Raw genomic sequence first — 24875 nt, 5'->3', positions numbered from 1 at the left:
CACAGGGACTCTTGTTGTAGTCTTAGATATGGCACTTAGTGAAGGAGGTTAATGATTTTTGTGTAACGCGTTTTTTTTTATTCCTTCTCAGGTTTTAATACCCACTGTCGACATAATTAACCTTCCTTTTTGCATTTCATTTTCTTAGTAGAGATAAATACATGTAAGTTTACATATTGGGGAGAACAGTATTTTTATGCCACAGCTGATTATATCACGTCATTACTTATTTTTTGTGGACTTTGTCACATCCTCGTTGTCTTAAAACTCCTTAAAATTTCACTTTCGGCAGAAAACAGTGAAGAAGATTCTATGACCATAGCTGTGTTTTTTATCTTGTCGACCCAATAGTCGGGATGATGAAACGTTATTTTCACTCTCTTTCATCCAAGTAGCAAGAACGGTATTTTTTTCTTCTTTAGTAGAACGGCTCTTTCATAGACTTCCTAGAAACGATTTTATCATATATATTCAGAAACCCTTATGAGTTTCTGACATATTTCATAGTGTTTTGCGGCTAGCGGCAATCAAATATATATGAAATCAACGTTACTTCCCTTTTGGCTCGATTTGTATCGTAAATTCAATTTTTTCTCTTATAAAACCGGTTTATGATTAAAAAAATATCGAGATTTCAGTTTCAACTCAGTTGACTCATCTCTTAAAGAAATTACAGTTTCATAGTTTACGTATATGGTTTGGTATATAGTGCGAACAAATAAGACGAAAAGCTACATCTTTATTAGAACCAGTTGATGAAATCTGAACCAGAGTGAACACAAGTTGATGCCAGTAACAACTTAAGAGAACTTCATACGAAATGGATTTTGACGATGACACTTTAAAAGGTAAGGAAATACGCTGATGGACACGGAATGTTATTTTGCGCATTTGTGATTTTGAGTCTCCGGTTTTTCGAAATTTAATTTTTGCACTCCGTTTTTATTCTTTTGTGGGAGAAGTTCATTCATTGTAAGATGTTTTTGGGGAAAAATGAAAAGATATAAACACAAATAGATGTTGAGTTTTGTATCAAAAAACCTGTATCGGCAGCAATAATATGGTCAGAAATGCAAAACGATTACGGATCGCTTAACTTTTTCATGCGGTACCATAAGGCGGAAAGACTTGCCGAAGCATGTTACGCCTTCCGATACGGATTCGAAAGACATTAATGCCCCAAATGTAAATTTCTTATTTAAAACAAAGTACTCGAGATGCAAAGTCATCTTCACAAACAGAGAAATTTATATTTGTCGGGATCAAACCATTTCTGCTGTTAACACTTGACAGCCTGAACTGAATGAAATATAAGAGGAGACAATGAATGACATTTGTAATGATGGTTTCGAGTTTAATAAATTATACCGACTGTGAGGCGTTCACAAAACGGCAAACTAAGCTAAAAGCCTTAAACTAGTGCTGAAAGCGAAACTTTTAGATCTACCATAAAATCTTGGCACAAATAAATGAGGATCGATTTTGGCGCCATTAAAATGCGCTCGTTTACATACTGACCAACTTTAAGAACGGTTTAAATTTACGTCCCATCATGATCATTATGGCACGCAGACAGAAATCTGATTCAAAGCTTCTTTTTCGGAATTTTCAAGATTTGCCTGATGGTTGCTTGCTTGTTTTACGACAACTGAAAATTAAAATGCTCAAACTGTTCAACCATTACACTAACCTCTTGTAATTTTTTTTCTCTCACAGCAATAGCGAAAGTTTACAAAGAGGAAGGAAATGCTGAGTACAAGAAAAATGAATTTAGAAATGCGTTAAGTTTCTACACTGAAGGGATTGTTGTGAACTGTAAAGATAACAAACTGAACGCCATTCTTTACACCAACAGGGCGACTGCGCATTTTTCTCTGGGTGAGTTCACGCGAATTAATTTAACTATTTTAGTGTCATAATCAATATGTAAATTCTCCTTATAAGTGCATGTATTTGTCACTATGTTTGTTCTGAGAATTTGTTAGCAAATCAAGACAATATCCGCCATTTTTTAATTAACAATTATTCGCCGAAGGCGAAGTGATTATTGTTGAATAATCCCCGAGACGAAGTCGAGGGGATTATTCAACAATAATCACTAAGCCTGAGGCGAATAATTGTTTTAGTATAATTTTTAGAGGTGATCATCAACAACTTAAAAAAATAACGATAGCAAACAAGAAAACAGCAAACACAAGTGTTCGCTTGCATACGGTGTAAACCAGTTTAAATCATCGATTGCAATCAGAATTTATTTAGTTAAAGCAAAAAAAAAACCTGAATAAAACAAACACAATGAGAAAGATAGATGTCTGGTACCTTTGTATGATTGTGGATGACTTCTAAGCGAATGTGCGAATCCTCTAAAAATGAGTAGCTCCGGTGAGAAGAGAACTAAACACACTGAACTAAATAATGTTTGCTCAATCGATCTGACTGAGTTTCTTATCGATCGCCAAAACCGCCGTGTTTACGATCATTTCTAATGCCTTGAGAACCATGTCTTGAAAATATTTTCGGTCCAAAAGCCTTGGTAGTTAATTTGAAAAATTCCCAATGTTTAAAATATCCAGGACTTGGACTGGTTTCTTTCAAATCAAAGAAATTTTCATTCAGCAAAAGCGGCCATGTTTACTTCCCTGGATGTCAAAGGTGGCGTGGCTAAGTAACCAAGCCTTCAAAGCTATAATCACCTCGCGCGGGGTGATTATTTACCTACTAGAAGATGGTTTTCCATGTTCTATAAGAAAATAATGCACGCTTGAGGTCTATAAAAGCTGCTAGTGGATGCCCGAGCCGTAAGGCGAGGGCATTCAGCTGCTTTTATAGACCTCAAAGTGCATTATTTTCGTATAGGACATAGGAAAACCATCTTCTAGTGGGTTTAGAATATAGCATTAAAAAGAGCACAGAACTTACAAGACTCGCGGTCGCTTACGGCCGCTCACGGTATTTACAAACGCACGCAACATCGGTAAAAGTGAAAGTTTAGTTTATTATTTTCTTTGGCGGCTTCTTTATAAATATAAATAAACCAAGATACCATTTCATTCATATTTCCTTTCTCCGACTACCAAAAGATTCTCACAAAGCCGACAAATCTAGTTGAAATATTTACGCATTCAAGCCTACTTCAATTTCATTCAAATGAAAAATTTCCATGCGTTCGTTTCGCAGCAAGTTTTTTAAATTCGCCTCTAATTTCGATTTAAAAAGAACAAAAGTGGAGTGTTCTGTCTTCAGATTGTGGCTAAAAAAGGTTTCTTACCTCAAAGCGTTTCTAGAGTCCAGCTTGTTTTGCTAAATAGTTTCCAAACAATTCCGGCAGTTCACGGCAAAATAGTGGCGTACACAACTCCAAAGAACAACAGCAATTTTCAACGATTCTTTCTTAATCTGTCGCTTCCTTTGGCACTGTCTTACTTCCATTTAAGCATGTAAAACGTTTCTGATAAAAACTTGCTGCTTTAAAGCATCATTTAAACAACAAAACAAGAGAATAGAGGCGAAGTCGACGAAGTCGCGCGTTCAGCAAAATTCGACAAACAATTCGCACATCCGGGGTACCGGGCTTCTATAGTTTTCAGCTATGTTCTATTAAAAATAATTCCCGCTAGAATTCCATTGCGCGTATACAGCGGCTATATTCTAAAGCCTCATAAGCCGAGCTTCTCGACCAATCAGAATGCTTCAATTGTTATAATCACCTCTGAAATTATACTAATCTTTTTTATTCGCGTCACCTGTTGTCTTGGCAATATTTTGATGCTGAAAGAAGAAATTAAATTTTGATCACAGGCACGGGAAATGTTTACCTTAGCAACGGTTGTTGTGCTTTTGCGCACGCTCCGTATCCCGGCACCGCTTCGTATCCCAAGGCCCCCAAAACAGTGCCTGTCTCCATCTAACTGTAATATAAATGGATCCCGCGAATTTTTGGCAAGTTAACAAATTGCTGGGATTAACCTACAATCTCTGGTGCCAGGCTATCACACTTAGGACCATTTTGTCAGATTTGCCAGCATTAACTACACAGCAAAGGTAGCCCACTGCACACTTTTAGCATTCTTATATCTACATATAATGTTTTGATGACAGGTAATTTTCAAGAAGCACTCGAAGGTGCAAAACAAGCAAGAAGATTTCAACCTACTTACATGAAGGCTATTTTCAGAGGTAAAGCGAAGAGATATGTCCAGGATTGACCGCTAATGAGATGTACACTCCTTATGTTAAGCATCACAGAGTGTCCTTACTGATAAAAGTTCACCAAATCACATATTAATTCTGTCAAATAAGAAGTAACATTAAAATGGCCAAAACTGTCTTATATCAGGTACTTGTTAAACAACACCTGGCTTCAATTTGGACATATGTGAGAGCAAAAATGCCTCAGCTATTTTCTATATTCAGACAAGAAAATAATTAAAATGAGATCAGTCTTAATTTCTTTTCCTATTTATTTTTTGCTTACGTTTTTGTTTTGTTTTAAATGTTGCATTCATTCTTTCATGCAACATTTATGGTCATACTGTTGTTCGTGTAAAGAGGTAAACGACACGATAGCTTTTTTTTTTGTCGAAATCTCGTTTTCATGAATTGACCGCTGACAGGGTGGGAATGTTGCTAGGCCACAAGATCCAACCAAGCTCAAGTGATAATTTATTTGGAATGTTCTCGCTGCTGGTGCTATTTCTATGTAGCCAATGGAAATCGAAAACTCTACGTGTATAATTTAGAATCGTCGGAAGTGTCGTATTGTTTACGTTTCCATATTAATCACAACGACGGCGGCAACGACAACGTTGCCAAATGTCTGTACAGATTTCGAGCCGCCCTTTGCAAAACAACGACTTGAAATGACCAAATTCTGCGTAGTATCGAGAATTTAAACCACGATGCGATTTTTTCATGTTTTTCAGCTGGGGATTAGTAGTGAAACTTACTGATAGACACTCACCGTCGCGAGATTCTTATATTTTATGAAGCACGCGCAATTCCAAAGCAATTATTAACTTAGAGTGTACATTAACACACACGACCAACTCGGAAACATCTTTCTCAAACTCATTAATAATTCATCAAGTTAAAACAAAGAAAATTACAGTCGACTCCCGATAACTCGAACCCTCGCTAACTCGAACCTCGCGCTAACTCGAACCAAAATCGTTTTCCCCTGGATTTCCGTTATACATTAACCTCCCGCTAACTCGAACCAATTTTCGTTTCCCTTCAGGTCATTTTCTATATAATTTTACCCTCGATAACTCGAGCCATGTCTGTCAATATGTGACAATTCAAAATGAACAGTGTACTGTAGTCCAAATCGTTGAATTTATTTTGAAATAAAACGTACAGGACTCAGAGCCGTCCCCGAAACGCCCCCAACGCCCCTAAAAACACGAACTGTGCCACGCCATTGACGTGCAACAGACGTTCAGTTTGTTTGTGGAGGTTTAGACCGATTCTTTCAAATCCGACCTTTGAAAACTTTAAAGGATTATCGTCAGGGCGAATTAACTGACCATTTCTCGATAAAGTAAATCGCATAAACTCTGCATCAGTAGCCTAAAGCATTGTTCTCTTTGAACCTGCAACGGTTCGCAGCTTATTAGCTTTGTTTTACGTTACGTTACATTTTGGTTTATACAGTGATTTAGAATTATATTGTTCCTTTATCTTACGGCTTCTCTATACTCTAATTAAATTTGTTTAAAATGTACACTGGTATACACTGCATTAATAGAAAATCGGTAAACACCATTTTTTCCTTATTTCCGATCATTTGTTTTTTCAACTCTCAATAACTCGAACTCCCGATAACTCGAACCATTTTCAATTTCCCTTGAAGGTTCGAGTTATCGGGAGTCAACTGTATAACCGTGACGGTGGTTTGGAAACCCGATCTTAATTAGCATAGATTTTTACGATTTTATTTCTCCGTTTACTCCGTAGTTTTTGTTTCGATTGAGAAGATATATCAAACACTCGAGACAGTGTTTCATCGGCTATTCAAACACCTCGAATTTCGTCAAAAATACTCCGCTGCGCGTCGTATTTTCAACTCTCTTCCCGGGTTTTTGCATATCCCGATGATACACTGCCTCTCGTGTTTGATATATTACTTCCAACCCTAAGAAGAAAACGACAAGCAACTCTGTCAGTGTCATTAGGTTGTCATTAGGTTGTCTCTCCCGGTATAGAACTTTATTAAATATCTGGCTGTACAATTTTAAGTGTTTCTTTTCTAAACTGACATCACCATAACATAATCGATATCCTTTCGCATAATACCAACAGGTGCCAAGGCCTGTAAGGAACTACGATTGTATGAAGAGGCAATCAAATGGTGTGACGACGGGTTAGCAGTATCCTTTTCCGGACGTAATTTTAAAAACAATTTAATACTTTTCCCTTACTTTCCTGAAGAGTCTCGGCCAGGGCTATATCCCAGGGTCTCAGTCCCTACCAAAAGCTAGGATCGTGGCTTTTGGAATCTGTCTGAAATCATTCGGGCGGTGCTAATTATCGAAATTAATGGGAAATTCGTACTGAAGAGTTCTTGTACATAGAAGTCCTATGTAGCGTTATCTTCAGCTGTACATTACATTCCATTTGCTTAGTTTTCCCAACAATGAGGACCATTACCAAATGGACAGTTGGGAAATGAGTGCACAGTATCTTACCCAGGAGGGCGACACGAGCTTGTAAAGCACCGGTTGACCAGCGGATAATGTTCTAAGACGGGAAAGATAGAATGCAAATGTCACCGAAATAGAGTTTGCTATCATACTGTTACAACTGTCATCATTCTTGACTGCGAGCAGATCGAGAAAGAAAACCAAGCTTTGTTGGAAGTAAAGAGAAAGTCTGTAGACGAGCTGACGAAACTAGGAAAAGGAAAGCAACCGTATGTGAAGAATAAGTGCGCCCTGCAGAAAAAGGAAGACGCAATAGGAGAAGGCACTGGTGGATTAAACCAAGACATCTCCAGTTTCATTGTTGACAACCCCGAGCGAGTCATTAAGGTTTTCAACCAATGCTCGGCCCTTGCCAAGGAACGTGGTGACGCTACGAAAGAAGGAACTGCGTTTGACGATCTAGGCACTGCGTACCACAAGCTACACCAACCAGAAGAAGCCAGAGAGTACTTTACTTTGTACTACGCTATTTGCAAGGGTCTAGGAGACAGAAAGGGTGAGATTTGGGCTTGTCACAATCTAGGCAGTACCTATGAAGATGATGGCGATTTAACGAAAGCCATAAAGTACTACGAAGAATGCCTCAATATGTGCAAAGATGAAAAGCACAAGAAAGATGAACGAGCCAACTGCTCCTGTCTAGGCAATGCATATTACAAACTTGGTGACTATAAATTGGCCCTGGAGTACTTTCAACGAAGCTTGTTTCTTTGCAAGGAGCTGGGTGACAGACCTGAAGAAGGAAGAGAAAACGCACGTATAGCCCTGATGTATAAGCATTTAAATGATTTCAAAAACGCACGCGAGCACTTCAAGATTTACCTGCACATTTGCCAGGAAGTAAGAGACCAGTCTGGGGAAGCAGATGCATGTTGCGGTCTTTGTGATTTATGTATCAAAGCTGGTGATTTCAAACAAGCAGAAGAATACATCGAGAAATGCATTCAGATTTGCAAGGAAGTGAAGGACGAAGCTTTAGAAGGGCACGCCTGGCAACATTTAGGTGTTGTATACTATAGGAAGGGTAATTTTAGCCAAGCCATCAAATGTTACAATCGCGCCTTTGCCTTAAGCCGAACAGTAAGAGACAAAGCTATGGAAGGTACTCTGTATGTTAATCTAGGAAACGCTTATTTTGGTCAAGGGGACATCAAAGGAGCCATTGCGTATTTCGAGGAGAGTCTGGTTATAAGCAAACAAGTGAAAGATCGAGATATAGAGGGAGATGCATACGGCAGTCTCGGGAAGGCACATGGCTTTCTCGGTAACTTCAAACTAGCCATTCAGTATCAAAACCAATGCTTAACTATTTGCAAAGAACTGGGAGACCGACATGGGGAAGGAGCCGCACGTTCAGACTTAGGAGTAGCGTATTATCAATATGGCAACTATAAGCAAGCCATTGAATTTCACAAAGAGGCCCTTACGATTTTCCAAGAGTTAGGAGATAAGGCAGGAGTAGGGGGCGCCTTTCGGAATCTTGGTAATGTATATATACAGCTTGGTGATTTTAAACAAGCTGCCGAATATTACAACCGCAGTTTGAAGATTTGCAAAGAGACAGGAGAAAGAGCTAATGAAGCGACTATTTTTTGCAATCTTGGCTGCACTTTTTTATCTCTTGGTGTTGATAAAGAAGCTGTTAAGTTCTTTAACAAGCATCTGGCAATTTGCAAGGAACTGGGAGACAAGGCTGGAGAAGGACTTGCCTATGGAAATCTGAGTAACGTGTACTGTCGTCTGAGAAAGTATGAAGAAGCGGTAAACAATCACAAGCAACATCTGAGTATTGTCAAAGAAATTGGCCACAGGGCTGAAGAAGGAAAGGCGTACCGAGATCTTGGAATTATACAGACATGTCTTGGTGATTTCGAACAAGCCGAAGAATGCTGCAACAAATACTTGGCCATTTCTAAGGAAATCGGAGACAGGAATGGAGAAGGAGAGGCTTCTTTGAAACTGAGCGAAATATTACTCCTTGTTGGTGACGTAAAACAGGCCATGGAATTCAGCAAGCAACACCTAATTATATGCAAGGAAACAGGAAACATCAGTGGAGAAGGAAGAGCATATCTCTGTCAAGGACGCTGTTTGCAAGATTCAGGCTTTCTTAGCGATGCTGTTGTCTCGTATCAGTCCAGTGTGCAACAGTTTAATCGTGCGCGAAGCCTGCTTCGCTCCCAGGATGCGTGGAAAATCAGCCTACGAAATGAATATCGAATGGCGTACACGAAGCTCTGGAATGTTCTTTTGAAATTGGACAGGACTGACGAAGCATTGTTAGCTGCTGAGAAGGGACGCGCTCAAGCTCTAGTTGATCTCCTGGTATCACAGTATGGTTTTGGGGTTCAACAGCAGGGCGAAGTCTCACAGGAAGAAACACCCAATGAATTATTAACCTGCGTCCCATCCAACACTGTTTTCTTAGCAGTTTATGGACATAACATCAATGAGTGGTTATTGCAAGATGGAAAAAATGTCCATTTCTGTAAACAAAACGTCGATAAAGGTGTTTCTAAATTGAAAGCAGGCGAAGATTTGGATTCGTTCGTAAAGAAAGCGTATAAAGAGATCGGTGTTCGTTCAGGCTTTAGATGCGAGGATAGGTCACTAGATGCACTTGACAACAAAGATGACCTGCTGACAGTACAAGAGCCTGACTTATTACTTCTCAGTACTTCTTTGCCTAAGATGAGAGTCGATGATAACGCGGAACCACGTACTCCACCACTTGTCCACAACAAGTGTCTATATGTTCTTTATAACGTTATTGTTGCTCCAGTAATTCAGCACCTTCGTGGAAATGAGCTTGTTATTGTCCCCGATGGCCCGTTGTTTCTGGTTCCTTTTGCTGCACTACAGGATGCTGAGTCCCGCTACCTGTGCGAATCTTTCAGAATCCGTGTGGTTCCTTCCCTGACGTGTTTGAAGATGATCATGGATGCTCCACCCGATCACCACTGCAAAAGCGGCGCGCTGATTGTAGGAGATCCATGGGTGCAAGACGTTGTCGACATTCTCGGAATACCAAAACTATCTCAACTTCCAGGTGCCAGAAGAGAAGCAGAAATGATTGGAGAAATAGTCAAGAGTTCAGCTCTCACTGGTTCAGATGCTACGAAAGAAGAAGTACTGAAGAGGCTCAACTCCGTTGCTTTGATACACCTTGCAGCTCATGGCCGCATTAAGACTGGCGAGATTGCGTTAGCTCCAAATACTTCACGGAAATCTCCATACCCCAGGGAAGAGGACTTCTTGCTGACCATGTCAGATGTGTTGAGTGTTGGTCTAAGAGCAAGACTTGTGGTGCTAAGCTGCTGCCACAGTGGCCGAGGAGAGATCAAAGACGAGGGTGTGGTCGGAATTGCCCGAGCGTTTCTTGGTGCAGGGGCCCGTTCCGTTCTTGTGTCATTGTGGGCACTTGAGGATGAGGCGACGCTGGAGTTTATGCGCGTTTTCTATGAACGTTTAGTTGAAGGCAAGAAAGCCAGTGAAGCTTTAAACTGCGCCACAAATTACATGAGGGAATCAAAAGATTTCGGTAAGATTCACCAGTGGGCTCCATTTGTGCTAATTGGAGATGACGTCACAGTGGAATGCTTTGAAGGGAAATAGATGTCTTCAACGCCAGGTAAAGGAATATTGTATAATAAACTGCAAAGTTAAATTTCTGTTCTAGTCGTCAATTTAGTAATCTTGCGCAAGCTTGCGGTGTCAACAAAACATAGCCAGCTACAAAGAAATACGTTATTGTAATTTTCACTATTCTAAATGCCTGTTAAATCCTTTCAATCTCGTCGGAACACAAGTCAACGACTTTTTTTCCATCTTTAAGCTTGTGCATAAATTCCTAATGTGTCAGCATTCAACTAGTAGTACTTTTACTGTTCACTATACTTTTAAGACTGATCCCAGCTTATGATTCTGTGTTTGAAACTCTGGTATTGTTTGAAACCCTGTTACTATTTAAATATAAGCTTTTAAGCAGTACCTTTATGATCAAATGGGTATTTGGATCAACCCTTACCACGTGAGCAGTACTGGTTGTATGTGGTATTTGTGATTTTCAGTTTTTCATAACATGCACGGTAGTTTGACTTTGTTTTTAATTTATAACATCTCAATTCTCTGGAGTAAATGTATTTTGGCACAGGTGGACAGTTAATAAGGTGATAGCTGCTAAGAATAAAAGTGGCATAGCCCTCTTTTTATTTCTTGCAGGTTAGACATCAAAAGATAGTCAAGGGAAGTTCTGCATCAACTGGACTGACCTCGACGGTGTTTATATCACACATTGAACGTGAAATTAATTTTGTCCGTTTACAAGTTGTTATTTATGTGGGAAATATAGGAAGACGATAGATAGTTTTGGTAGACGACTTAAACTCACCTTTTAAACCAAGCAAATTTTCCAGTAACAATATTGTATGTATAACGCAGTGTGATGCAAACTTCTAAGAAAGAAATGTAAACAAATTTATGGCAAGTCACTCGTGTTAATTGATAAATAGTGTAATAAAGCTCATTATAATTTCGTGCATTTTTCTTTCTTTTCATTGGCCGAGAACCCACCACGTGATGTGCAAATATCTGCCTACAAACAATGGTGTGTTCCTTGTAAATGTAATGACGTTGCACTTAAGTAGATAACGTTTCAAATAAAGTAGTAACTTCTATGTTTATATTTGGCCATGTTTATTAAGCGATTCTATGACTTCTTTTCAAGGACTCTGCCGACATTTTAAGAAAGCTGTAATTTGAGGCACGAATTAGTTGGGACACAACCCGGCACTTCCTCTCTCTCTCTCTCTCACCCCCGCTTCAATGTTATTGTAAATTGTAGTTCCGCCCATAAAACGCTCAAACCCACATTGATAGAGCAAGGGGGAGGAAGCGCGGGGTGGCTCTAACTGCCCCAACAAATGTGTCTTTTATTGTAGTTATTAAAAAACATGGACCTGCATGTACTGTCAGTTTTTCACGCACACAGACTTTCTTGACCTATTTCTCGCTCCATGTAAATAGATTATATTTTAGGAAAGATGTCGAACGTTTATTCGTTTGTCTCAAATCACTTTGAGTTGTTGAATCACGACGTTTCGACTGCAATACTGCTAGTCTTCAGCAGGCGATGAGGTCGATTGTTTACGTGTCGCATCTTTAAGGTTATGTTTTCTTTTTCAAATCACAAAAAGACAAATTTTTCAAGGTTCGTATAATATGACTTCGTTTCTAATGTGGCGATAAATCTTTCTTTCTGTAAAACTGTTGCTTACAATAAATCTATAAAGTCACATAGCTACATTTTTCAAATCCTGTTCTTTTAATATTCATTAACAGGTTTAGCTAACTGCACTCGGATTGCCGCCGTTTACATTTTCCGATTGTCAGCCGGAGTTTCAGGCTCCAAGATAACATCGCGAGGAAAACCAGGCTGATTGAAAAATGTAAAACACGTTTCCATCCGGTCGGGCTGATTTTGTCAAACAAACGGCGCCGACAAGATCTTGCGTATTACGTTAACGGCCGACAAATTGTAGCGCGCAAAGCGATCATGCTTAATTTTAATACAGCATGATCCCTTTGGGGGCCCCCTCCGCGGTAGTCCCTTTCAGTTTCCAGGTTTCTGGCAAGACCACAAGGTGGACGAAATCCTGTTATATCAAAAAACAGACGCAATAGCTTAGCTGTCATTTTTTTAAAATAAAGCTGAGATGGTGGAACTGAATTTGCGATCTCGCTAAACCACATATTTTCCTTCCTTTCATCTTTACCAATCTCTTTTGCAGTCAATCCACGCCACAATTATTGGGATACTTGCCCTTTTTTACACTTGAAACAGGGAAAAAAATCAACAATTACCCCCTGTCCCATTACAATTAATGTTGTGTACCTTGAAAAGACAATGCTTTCCGTTGCCGTTTTATTTGCAACATTGGTTTTGGGGAAGGGGGTTCTCTATTTCTGAGAATTCGAAACGGAATGTTCCGTTACAAATGAGTGTCTCAAGGAATTATGGCACGGATTGCAGATATTTTACTTCTTTGCATCTTTACCATTCTCTTCTGCAGTCACCTAAGACAATACGCCAAAGAGTGGGCTTTCTATAGAAGACTTACAGGGAGGCTCTGCCCGAAAGTGGTGTCTTTTTCTGGCAAGACGTATTTTAAAGAGTAATGATTTCACGTGTCCAGAAAATAGAAAAGGGTAGGGCAAACTGCCTTGGGCCTTTCAAATTCTGGAACAGACCCACTGAACAGTTGTAGGTACGTAAAAGGGCTACAATTTTCTTTCGAATGAATATGAAAGGATTACTTTTCCTGTTAAAATGTTACATAAAAGGGTAAAGGATTGGATTTTAAAGCAGAGTCTTCCAGTAAAGAATGTTTGAGTATACCGCCGCCACCGGGAAACAACATACATTTCGCAGTATTGGTGTGTAAAATGGATCAACCTTTATGATATTTAAATTATTAAAAGCTATTTCACTTCCCCCCATTTATGTTATTATTTCAATTTTTGCGTGAGGTAATAAACTTGTTTAAGATTTAAAAGTCTTGTGATTTCAGTTTCCAGTCAGTTGTCTCTTCTCGTAAACAAAACTTCACTTTCGTACGTATATGGTTCGATATATGGTGCGAAAAAATAAGACAACATGCTACAAGCGAGGCGGTGTTTGATCAGTTGAAAACTGAACCAGAGTGAAAACAGGTTGATGCCGTGATGTCTGCAAGAGCTTCAGGAAAAATGGATTTTGACGATGAAACTTTAAGAGGTGAGAAAATGTACTCGGATACATTTTATTTACACTTCATGAGCGATTTTGGAGGCTTATTTTTGTAAGTGGGAAAGACAAATATTTTTTTTTGAGGGAAATTTATTGATAATTATGTTTTAAAAGCTACTGGAAAAATACGGACACAACACAAAGCCAAAAGGTGCTGTTTTTGTATTAAATATGATGCGTTATATCGGGAAAGCGATTCTTGATCATTGCGGAGGTCTGCCTTTTGCTGATCATGGAAAAAGTCGCAAAACCCGCTTAAAACTTACAAATCATTTATGTCATATTAAATAGGCGGATATGTTTCGGTAAACTATATTAGACCACCGGAAAAAATGCACTTTTACGAAGTAAAAAAAAATATTCACATGATATGTGCAAGTAACAAGAGATGAACGTCTTCTTTTATATAACAATAAATTCTTTTTACATCACTCTATCGATCAAAATGAAAACTAAATATCCGAAAATGTCGCAGTATGCTTTCAATTTTATGTACTGTGACAACTGGTAAAGCACTTGTACAAGCGGACCAACCTTCAGACACTAGCGAACGCCAGTCGGAAACTTCTAAATCTACCGTAGATTTTTGTCGCTAACACGATTTTGAACACCGATCAAACACACTCATTTCTAATATGAACCGTTGAATGTCCTACACAAACATCAAATGGTTACAACAAACAGTGAAGTAGGTCTGCGTGGCGAACATATGGTTATTCAGGCTAGGCAATCTTCGTCAATTCTTTTTCCAAAATCGCGATCCAACCGTTTAACCGGCTCTTGGGCTCTCGAAACAGTTAAAACGACTGCTATGTGGCCATTGAAAAAACTCCACTAATTGTTCTTTTTGTTTTTTTTTTTCTATCACAGCAATAGCCCAGGTTTTCAAAGAGGAAGGAAATGCTGAGTACAGAAAAAATGAATTTAGAAATGCGTTAGGGTTTTACACTGAAGGAATTAATGTGAACTGTAAAAATGATCAACTGAACGCCATTCTTTACACCAACAGGGCGACCGCGCATTTTTCTCTGGGTGAGTTTACACGATTAATTTAGTTAATGTTGGTTCTCATATGATCGCTCCGGTCGTTCTATCGCATCGATCGTTTGCAAATACTGTGACGATCGGAGGCGATCGAAGCGATTGGAAGCGATCAGGGGTTCTCACATGGTCGTCCCGATCGCTTGGTATAAGCGAAGACCTAAGAAAAACAATCATTTTAGCCCTAGATCCAACACAATGGCAGCCTTCAATGAAAGAGCAAAACTTGTGACCTCCTATCTTCTCAGTAATTGCTGTTTTACAGCGAAGAAGGGAAAGAGAAGCTAGAAGGATAAAACACGGGCGATCCAAGTGATCATGATCGCCCAAATCGCCGCGGACGTTAGCGATTGTCTGTGTAATGTTCTTAAATAATCGCCCCGATCGCAAGAAAACTTTTTGAAGTAACAGAGGCGATAGAAACGATCGGGGCGATTATAAAAGAACCAGCCTTTAACCCTTTTAGTGTCAATATCGATATGTTAATTCTCTTTTCAGATTGATATGAGCTTGCTATCGTGTTTGTTCTGAAAATTTCGTAGTACATCAATACAGAAGAGGGGCAGAAAGGGGGAACGAGAGTCTCGGTCAATTTTCACAGAAAATAAAACGGTCCTTTCACTTTTCACGGAAAATGAAATAGGCATTCCACGCTTCACGAAAAAGAGGGCGTTTCTCACAGGATCCTCTATCACTAGTGAGATTTTAAAACGTTACGTCTGACGTACTGCCTCAGTATGACATCTTTACCATCTGTTCACTCCTTGCTCTACGCGCAACAAAAACGTAACCCACATTCCACTAAAGGCTAGTTAAAGGTACATACAAAGGGATCAAAGATTGGCCTGTCACGTTCAAGGACATTATTTATTTATGGGTTAGAGACTGTTGTGAGTGTTTTGTTGACAAATACACGCACGCGCTGGCCGCACAATGAACGAGAAATTTTCAATACTGCACGAGGCGTAGCCGAGTGCAGTATTGAAAATTTCGAGTTCATTGTGAGGCCAGCAAGTGCGTGTATTTGTCAACAAAACACGAACGGACAGTCTCTAACCCTTTTAATATACAATCTAAGTACACTGCAAGCGATCATCGACTTAACGGCGAACTTCAAACAATAAGCTTAATGTTTAAAAATAAGAAGTGTGGTAGTACATAAGTTTAATTACACGGGATTACATCAATAATATAAAAATCACAAATAAGCCGTACAGAAATAAAGCTTAAAATGATTCATAAAATCGTTCATCAGCTGTGGTCGTTCATAAATACAGTCAGCGAGAAGCTTGTTCAAAGCGAGTCGATGGCTTTCACAATCAAGCAACTACAAGCAAGTCAATCGCACACAAAAATGTATTTATTGAGCTGCAGTTTACCTTTGAACATGAAAGCGCTTCAAGTTGTTATCCTCTTCGATTTTGTTTGGTATTGGATCGTTGATAATTTAAGGAATATATTTTTCTTCCACTTCTACAAGCCTCGAAGCTGAAGACATTTTCAATAATGCACGATTTTTGTGCATTATTGTCAATACTGCACTGTTGGAGTTTGCTGACGACAGGTAAAGCAAAATCACGTGATCTATTTTAACCAATTGCGCGCGTGGATTTTGGACAGTGAACGAAGATTGTATATTTACGTAATAATGAATGTCGAAAATAATAGGTCAATCAAAATCACGATTCACGACGAATTGATTATTGCGGGCCCAAGAGAGGCCCGCAACCCTAATCTTGACAGTGACCGGCGGATTACGTAGCACGCGTGCGCGCCACGTTCATAACAGAGCAGCTCAAAACCGGAAGTTGAGAATTTTTCTTCCACCAAGAACGATTAGATTGCGAAAAATGTGTCAATCACAACCACGCGTGCCCCAACCGGAAGTTGACAATTTTGTTCTTCCAGATCCCTAGGAATGATCAATGATTAGAATGCAGTCACGGGCAGTCGGAGCCTTCGTCAATCGCCTATATCCGACGTTGCATGAAATTTGCCTCAATGTTTACGAAACCGACGCGTTAAAATAGAGGATATTTTGGTTAGAATTGAAGCAAAATTTTTCTCTTGGATTCTGTAGAACGATCTTAACTTGTTGTCTTGCTCATGTAACACAATGGAGGATCATTCGCTTGTGTTCGGGGTTCGAACAAAATGGAAATATTGTCTGCTCAAACTAGCAAAGATCGTTGGAACAGACTACAGCCGTACTTGAAGGATTCTATCTAGGCCCGCACTTTCTAACCTGTGGTTACCACAAGTATAATTATTTCGCATTTCACAGGAAGTTCTTTCGGACATTCACGGTTCACGGCCAATATAGAAATCACAATTCACGAGAAAAAAATAGTAGCCATTTCGCATTAAACGGGAAAACGAAAGTATCTTTTAGCAGCCTCAGAGTAATTTTCTATACTTAATGGTTTTTTATATTGTCATCAACTGTCCGCCTGACACTGTGTTGATATTGAAAGGAGAAATGAAGTCTTGATCACCGGCTGTCCAAGATTAGAAGACTTTTTGATTTGTGATTTACATGCAACACGAAAAAAGCGACACCTTTTTTGTCGATTTCACTTGTGATGTAATGTATATGAAATGATTCATATATAAACTGCGGATGTATATGAAAGTGATAAATGATCGTCGCAGTGAATTTTCAATTTAAGCAATTGGAATAAAGAAGCCTGAAAAAAATTCAGGGCTTCAACGGGATTCGAACCCGCGACCTCCGCGATACCGGTGCGATGCTCTACCAACTGAGCTATTGAAGCCACAAATAAGTGTCAGTTTTTTAAGATAAAGTGGACTATTTTTGGGATTTCTCTCGGGTATGGCTTAAGTCGATATCCTCAAGTAATTGTATTAATTCACTTATCGCGAAAAAGTCAAAACGAGAAATTTCTTGAGTTTTTTCAGCTTTTTGACGTTCTCATCAAAACGAAAAAATGTGGACTTTTTTCCGCTTTCTCAATTTCGCCACCTTGATTGACAGCTGTCAAAAAAGGCTCGAAATGAAAATGCTTGTACGGCTTGTGTATTTTTGTACCACTTCTTCTGTAGCTGTGAAGATGGCGAACTGCGTTAAGATTAAGATGAATGAAAAAGTGATGAGGCTTAAGTCTTCAACTTTCTGAGAAGCCTCTTCGTACTTCTGGAAAATTTTGCTTAAATAAATTGCCGTTCTTCGTGTATGTTCTTTTTGCTTTTACTTGACTTCTTATTACATCGACATTACTTTATCTTTTATACTCCATAATGTAACAAGGCGCCAAATTTAAATGCAGATTCGATAAATGGCGGGAAAAAGAAAAAGAGGTCCAAGCGTTTCAATTCACGCCATTCTTTGACAGCTGTCAATTAAGGAGGCCAAATTGAGAAAGTGGAAAAAAGTCAACATTTTCTTGCTTTGATGTGAACAGCGAAAAGCTGAAAAAACTCGAGTAATTTCTCGTTTTGAATTTTTCGCGATAAGGGAATTCTAAAAATAACTTGAGAATATCGACTTACGCAATATCCTAGAGAAATCCTAAAAACAGTCCACTTTATCTGAAAAAAATTGGCACTTATTTCAGGTTTTCTAAACACGAATGAAATCGACAAAAAGGTGTCGTTTTTTTCGTTTTCGTGTAGATCACAAATCAAAAAATTGATTTTCTCGGAATTTTGCAGTTTCTAGATCAAGGTTTTATTGAAAAGTAGAATTGCCGAAAGCGTTCACTGATTGTAATGGCGATGTGTTCTTGGGAAATATAAGATGCTTCCTGTTTTAATTAACTCGTTAGTACTTTTACTTTCGCCCAGGTAAGGTAGCACTTTGCACGCTTTACGTGCCTATAGTGTTGCTAACCATGCTTTCCTCTAATTTACGACAGGTCATTTTCAAGAAGCGCTTAAAGATGCAAAACGTGCAAGAGAATTCCAGTCATTTTACATGAAGGCTATCTTCAGAGGTAAAGCATATTAATCTGCTTAGTTAGCTAATAAGTATAAATAAACAACAAAAGCACTGGAGTACTTTTTGTTTGTTAAGCAATTCAGTTTAACACCTCGCCTTTGAAAAGCAGTATTCGTCCAAAATGTTGTTCCTGTGAACAGATAAAGGACAAGTTTTTTATGTCCAAATTCCATTTTTAAGAACTTTTATGAGCTTGCTGTTCTCGGCAGGAATGTTGCCGGAAAACAAGATGCAGCCAAGCTCACGTGACGCTTCCTGGTGCTAATTCTGTGGGGCAAATAAAAAACTGAAAACTGTTCGTGTAGCAACGAGAATTTGCAGGAAGTGTCAATTGTTCACAGTCCTGGATTGATATTTTAGTTTTACCAAAATGGTGTGATGATCAATTTTCTTTCACCTAATACCAACAGGAGCCAAGGCCTGTAAGGAACTAGGATTGTATGAAGAAGCAATCAAGTGGTGTGACGACAGGCTAGCAGTATCCTTCAAATAGGGTTCTCTTACTAGTGTGTCAATAAAAAAACCATCGCAAAAAGGCGGAAGTCTGTCAATCTTGTACCCAGAGCCCGAAATACACTACAAAAAGGTTTGTACAGCCTCTAGAGACGACTGAGATTGCAAAGACTGTCTAAATTTAGCAAATCATTTGGATGGTGCTTATGAAAATGAATGGCAAAGTGTTTCTGAGGGGATCCTTGTAGTCGATTGCTGCGCTCCTCTACAGTGCACCATTGTTGAAAGGGTGGATAGCTCTATCTTAGTAAATGGTATGAACCCAGGAAAATCGTAAAGTGTGATCGTCTCGGTAATGGGTGTTGGTGGCTGACGTTTCGACAACCTCGGCAGAAGTCTTTTTAGAGTCAAGTGGCCACTTGACTCTGAAGATGACTTCGCTCAAGTGGTCGACACGTCAGTCATCAACATTCATCTTGAAAAAACCACCTCATTGACTAATGAAGTTATTGATGATATCAGACTAAATATCTCACGCTTTTAAATTTTATTTGCGCTCCGAGTTTGGAAATAAGAACCCTTTTTAGCTATAAGAACAGTTTATTTCAGAACTACTCTCACCCGGACGATCACACTACACGAACTAATAACTCTATCTCTTAGAAAATTTGATATCCAACGGAAAGGTGTCAACAAAACAAACTACGCTATCCAGGTGATGGTAAATTTATGTGGTGGAAAGCGTCATCTAACCTTGAACAACCTGGCCCAGTTTTTTTTTCAACAATCATGACCAATTCCCAATAAAACAATTGGGTTACGAAAACAATAGTAATGAGCATCCTGCCCAGTAAGGTGACGCGAGCACAAACAGCATTGGTGTTTAAAAGACGCCATAGCTTGGCGGCATCAAGGCGACAGACATATCAAAATTACTACCAGTGAAATAACGTATGCTATCACACTGTTTAACTGTTATCAATCTTGACTGTGAGCAGATAGGAAAAGAAAACAAGGTTTTGCTGGAAGTAAAAAGCAAATGTGTTGACGAGCAAGTGAACCTAAGCAAAGGACGTCATGTGCCATTCGTCGTACAAGAGATGCAAGACGAAATAAAAGACGCCATAGCTTGGCGGCATCAAGGCGACACGAGCTTCACTGTCGATAACCACGAGCAAGTCATCAAGGTTTGCAATCAAAACTTGGCCCTTGCCAAGGAAAACGGAAACCTGACGGAAGAAGGAGCTGCATATTACAGTCTGGGCACTGAGTACCACAAGCTTGGTCAGCTAGAAAAGGCCATAGAGTGCTATATTCAGCTACGTGCCGTTTGCAAGAATATTGAAGACAGAGCGGTCGAGATGTGGGCTTGCCTCCAGCTAGCAAAGGCATATCAGGAGACTGGTGAGTTAATGAAATCCATAGAACACTACAAAGTATGCCTCGATATTTGCAAAGACAAAAAAGACACCTTTGGAGAACGAATTGCTTGCAACGATCTAGGTAATGCGTATTACAAACTTGGTGAGTATAAAGTGGCCTTGGAGTATTGTCAACGAAGCTTGGCTTTTTGCAAAGAACTGGGTAACAGATCTGAAGAAGGGAGAGAGAATGGACGTTTAGGCCTGTTGTATATGATGTTAAATGATTTTCAGAAGGCAACTGAGCACTTCGTTTACTGCATGACAACTTCCCAGGAGGTTGGAGACATGTGCGGGGAAGGAACTGCAGTTATGCATCTTGGTGATATATGTCTCAAGACTGGTGATTTCAAACAAGCAGAAAAATACCTGGTGAAATACATTCAGATTACAATGGAACTGAAAGACGTAGCTACAGAAGAACGAGCCTGGGGAGATTTAGGTGTTGTACACTTTAAGAAGGGTAATTTTAGCCAAGCCATCAAATGTTTCAATCGATGCCTTGCCTTTAGCCAAGACGTTGGAGATAAAGCATTAGAAAGTGCTATGTATGGTAAACTTGGAAACGCCTTTCTTGGACAAGGCAATTTCAGAGAATCCATCGAGTATTTCGAGAAGAATCTTATTACTAGTAAGGAAGTAGGCGACAGGGCCGAAGAGGGAGATGCTTACGGTAATCTTGGCAGTGGATACAGCAGTCTTGGTAATTACAAATTGGCTATACAGTACCACAGCCAACACCTTACGGTTTGCAGGGAACTGGGGTACCGACGTGGGGAAGCAACTGCATACACAAATTTAGGCATTGCTTACTTTAACTTTGGCAATTTTAAGCAAGCCATAGAACTTCACAAACAGTCCCTGAAGATCTCGCAGGAATTGAAAGACAAGTCAGGGGAAGGACGTGCATTTGGAAATCTTGGCAATGCATATCAATATCTCTGTGATTACAAAAAAGCCGCCGAATATTACAACCGTAGCTTAGCGATTTGCAAAGAGACAGGAGACAGGGTTCATGAAGGGACTATGTATGGTAACCTTGGCTGCACGTTTCTTTCCCTTGGGGAGCTTAAAGAAGCCATAAAATATTGCAAAAAGCATCTGGAAATTTGCAAAGAAGTGGAAGACAGAGCTGGAGAGGGACGTGTGTATGGAAATCTCAGCATAGTGTACCGCCGTCTGGGAAAGTACAAGGAAGCGGTAGACTTTCACAAGCAACATCTAAGTATCTTCAAAGAACTTGGCGATAAAGCTGAAGAAGGAATGGCATACCGAGATCTTGGACATATAAACCAACATCTGGGTGATTTAGAGCAAGCCAAGGAGTACTATGAAAAACACTTGGCCATTTCTAAGGAAATTGGAAACAGGGCTAATGAAGGAGATGCTTGTTCGCGACTGAGCTATCTCTTTCTTTCTATCGGTGAAGTGCAACAGGCCATGGAATTCAGCAAACAACACCTTATTATATGCAAGGAAACAGGAGACATCTGTGGAGAAGAAAGTGCATATCTCTGTCAAGCACAATGCCTGTATGGTTTGGGTTTTTTAAGCGATGCTGTCGTTTCATATCAGTCCAGTGTGCAACAGTATAATCATGTGCGAAGGCTGCTTCGCTCCAAGGACGAGTGGAAAATCAGCTTACGAAATGAATGTCGAATTGCATACACAGCGCTCTGGAATGTTTTGTTGCAATTGGACAGGACTGACGAAGCATTGTTAGCTGCTGAGAAGGGACGCGCTCAAGCTCTAGTTGACCTCCTGGTATCACAGTACGGTTTTGAGGTACATCAGCATGGACAAGTCTCGCAGGAAGAAACACCTGCTGAACTATTAACCTGCGCCCCCTCTAACACTGTTTTTCTAGCAGTTTCTTTAAATAACATAAATGTATGGCTGCTGCAAAATGGAGAAAGTGTCTAATTCAGTGTTGAAAACGTCGAACCTTGTTTTACATTAAACCCAAGCGAAGATTTGGATTCATTCATAAAGAAAACGTACAAAGAGATCGGCGTTCGCTCCAGCGTAAAATGCGAGGATAGGTCACTAGATGCGCTCGGCAATAAAGATGACCTGACAGTGCAAGAGCCTGACTTATTACTTCTCAGTAGAGAAAAACATCTGCATCAGATGAGAGTTGATGGCAAAACAGAATCGCGTTCTCCACCTTCTGTCCAAAAAAATTGTCTATCTGCCCTTAATGATGTTATTGTTGCTCCAGTAATTCACCAACTTCGTGGAAACGAGCTTGTTATTGTTCCCGATGGCCCATTGTTTCTGGTTCCTTTTGCTGCACTGCAGGATGCTGAGTCTCGCTACCTGTGTGAATCTTTCAGAATCCATGTGGTTCCTTCCCTAACTTGTTTGAAGATGATCATGGATGCCCCACCCGATCACCACTGCAAACGCGGCGCGCTAATTGTAGGAGATCCATGGGTGCAAGAAGTTGTCGACATTCTCGGAATACCAAAACTATCTCAACTTCCAGGTGCCAGAAAAGAAGCGGAAATGATCGGAGAGATAGTCAAGAGTTCACCTCTCATTGGTACAGATGCTACGAAAGAAGAAGTTCTGAAGAGACTGAACTCTGTTGCTCTGATACACCTTGCAGCTCATGGCCGCATTAAAACTGGCGAGATTGCGTTAGCTCCAAATACTTCACGTAAATCTCCAAACCCCAGGGAAGAAGACTTCTTGCTGACCATGTCAGATGTGTTGAGTGTTGGTCTAAGAGCAAGACTCGTGGTGCTAAGCTGCTGCCACAGTGGTCGAGGAGAGATCAAAGACGAGGGTGTGGTCGGAATTGCGCGAGCGTTTCTGGGTGCCGGAGCCCGTTCTGTCCTTGTGTCATTGTGGGCATTAGAGGATGAGGCGACGATGGAGTTTATGCGCGTTTTCTAAGAACATTTAGTTAAAGGCAAGAAAGCCAGTGAAGCTTTAAACTGTGCCACAAATTACATGAGAGAATCAAAAGAATTCGGTAAGATTCGCCAGTGGGCTCCATTTGTGCTGATTGGAGATGACGTCACACTGGAGTGCTTTGAAGGGAAATAGATGTCTTCAACGCCAGGTAAAGGAATACTGTATATTCTAAGGTGTAAAGTTAAATTTCTAGTGTAGTTCTAAAACTCAACTAGCTGATGTCATGCATTGTTGCGCTGTCAACGAAACATGACCAGTTACATTCTGCCTGTTTAATCCTTTCACTCCCGTTGGATAACAAGTCAATCGATTGTGGTCCGTTTTAACTCTTACGACTGTGGATAAACTTAAAAGAAGCCATTGAGCAGTACTTTCATGTGGTACTGTTTTGTTAGACTTGCCCCAAGTCGCTCGTTTTTTCTTTGCATCTATAGTTACTTAAATAAAATCGCTTTGAAATCAAGCGAGAAAGACCACTTGAGTAAAATCACCTTTGTAATCGCGCGCGAGAGATCGCGCGGGATTCATTTCAGTGAACGCGCGCGCGAAGGAAAACAAATGACACTTGCCGAGGAATGGCTCGGAACGAGCGACTTGTGTCACTTGCAGGAAATTGATTCTGGCTGATGTTTATTGCCGCGAAAAATTGCATCATGCTTGTGTGCACTGAATTGGTTTCTTTTATCGTATTGACGTCAGTTTCGTGCGCCGTGTGCAGCTGACGCGCGCTGTGGCGTGTGTTAAAACTGCGATTTTCTTCCCTTTTTGTGGGAAATCATACTCAATGCCCTTGATGGCTCTCTCATTTCTGTGAGATTTAAAAGCGACATGCACAAAAAAGACATTTGTGTTGTTTGTTCTAAACCGATGTGAGAAGGAAACAAGTCTACTCAAGAGGTGAAAAGTTAAACGCAAGCTTGTCTCGCGAGCAGCGCGCGCTAAGTTGGCGGGCACAGCGCGCTCAGTAAGTTCGCGCGCAATACAATATGATTGACATAATCTCGATGGCGTCACCGGTTGAAAAATCCACCAGTGACGTAGCCTGCGAAGCAAGCGTTCCCGTCGCTCGTTCTGCAACGATCCTCCGCCATTTTGTTTCTCATGCCCGCGCGCGCCCTCCGTTTGCGTATCCAACGGTCTCCTGCGAATCTAACGAGCGACTTGGAGCAAGTCTACTGTTTAGTATGCGTTACAAGGTGGTTCAGTCTGTGCGTGATAAAAGCCTAAATTGTAACCATTCAAATAAAAGTTATTGAGCAGTACTTTCATGCGGTACTTTCAAAAATTTACTCTAGACTGGTTCCATTTTCGGTTATCGCGATAAGAGTCGACTTGTGGCAAGTCCTGGGATGTAAGACTTACAGCCTCCTTGATTTTTTCTTGCAGGTTGTCCATCAAAAGATTGAAACGGAAAGTTCTGCATCAATTAACTGGAATGACTTAAAAGCGTAAAAGACCCTTGCATTTTTTTAAAAAAAAATAGATTTATAGCGCAAAAACGTTTCTTCACATTCTCAGATAGTCGCAAGTTGCTCGTAAAAGAACTGATTAATCAGTATAGCTCTTGCAACTGATTTTGAGTTAGCGTTCCT

General features: G+C 40.1%; 2 protein-coding genes across 2 annotated transcripts; both read left to right on the top strand.

Annotated features, from left to right (window-relative positions):
• Window positions 1-709: 709 nt before the first annotated feature.
• LOC144666093 (uncharacterized) lies at window positions 710-11341 on the top strand. Its single transcript, XM_078527440.1, has 6 exons — window positions 710-848; window positions 1717-1878; window positions 4099-4176; window positions 6301-6368; window positions 6828-10332; window positions 10923-11341. Exons 1-5 carry the CDS (start codon window positions 821-823, stop codon window positions 10314-10316), a joined length of 3825 nt encoding a protein of 1274 aa, XP_078383566.1. The 5' UTR covers window positions 710-820; the 3' UTR covers window positions 10317-10332; window positions 10923-11341.
• Window positions 11342-22300: 10959 nt separating this feature from the next.
• LOC144666151 (tetratricopeptide repeat protein 28-like) lies at window positions 22301-24871 on the top strand. The gene is made up of 2 exons (XM_078527515.1): window positions 22301-23431; window positions 24670-24871. The coding sequence occupies exon 1, from the start codon at window positions 22492-22494 to the stop codon at window positions 23260-23262; it is 771 nt and encodes a 256-aa protein (XP_078383641.1). The 5' UTR covers window positions 22301-22491; the 3' UTR covers window positions 23263-23431; window positions 24670-24871.
• Window positions 24872-24875: the final 4 nt, after the last annotated feature.

Source organism: Oculina patagonica, chromosome 9 (genome assembly GCF_052425735.1).
Source record: "Oculina patagonica isolate OP01 chromosome 9, crgOcupat, whole genome shotgun sequence".
Taxonomy (NCBI): domain Eukaryota; kingdom Metazoa; phylum Cnidaria; class Anthozoa; order Scleractinia; family Oculinidae; genus Oculina; species Oculina patagonica.
This window is presented reverse-complemented; position numbering and strand designations above follow the sequence as displayed.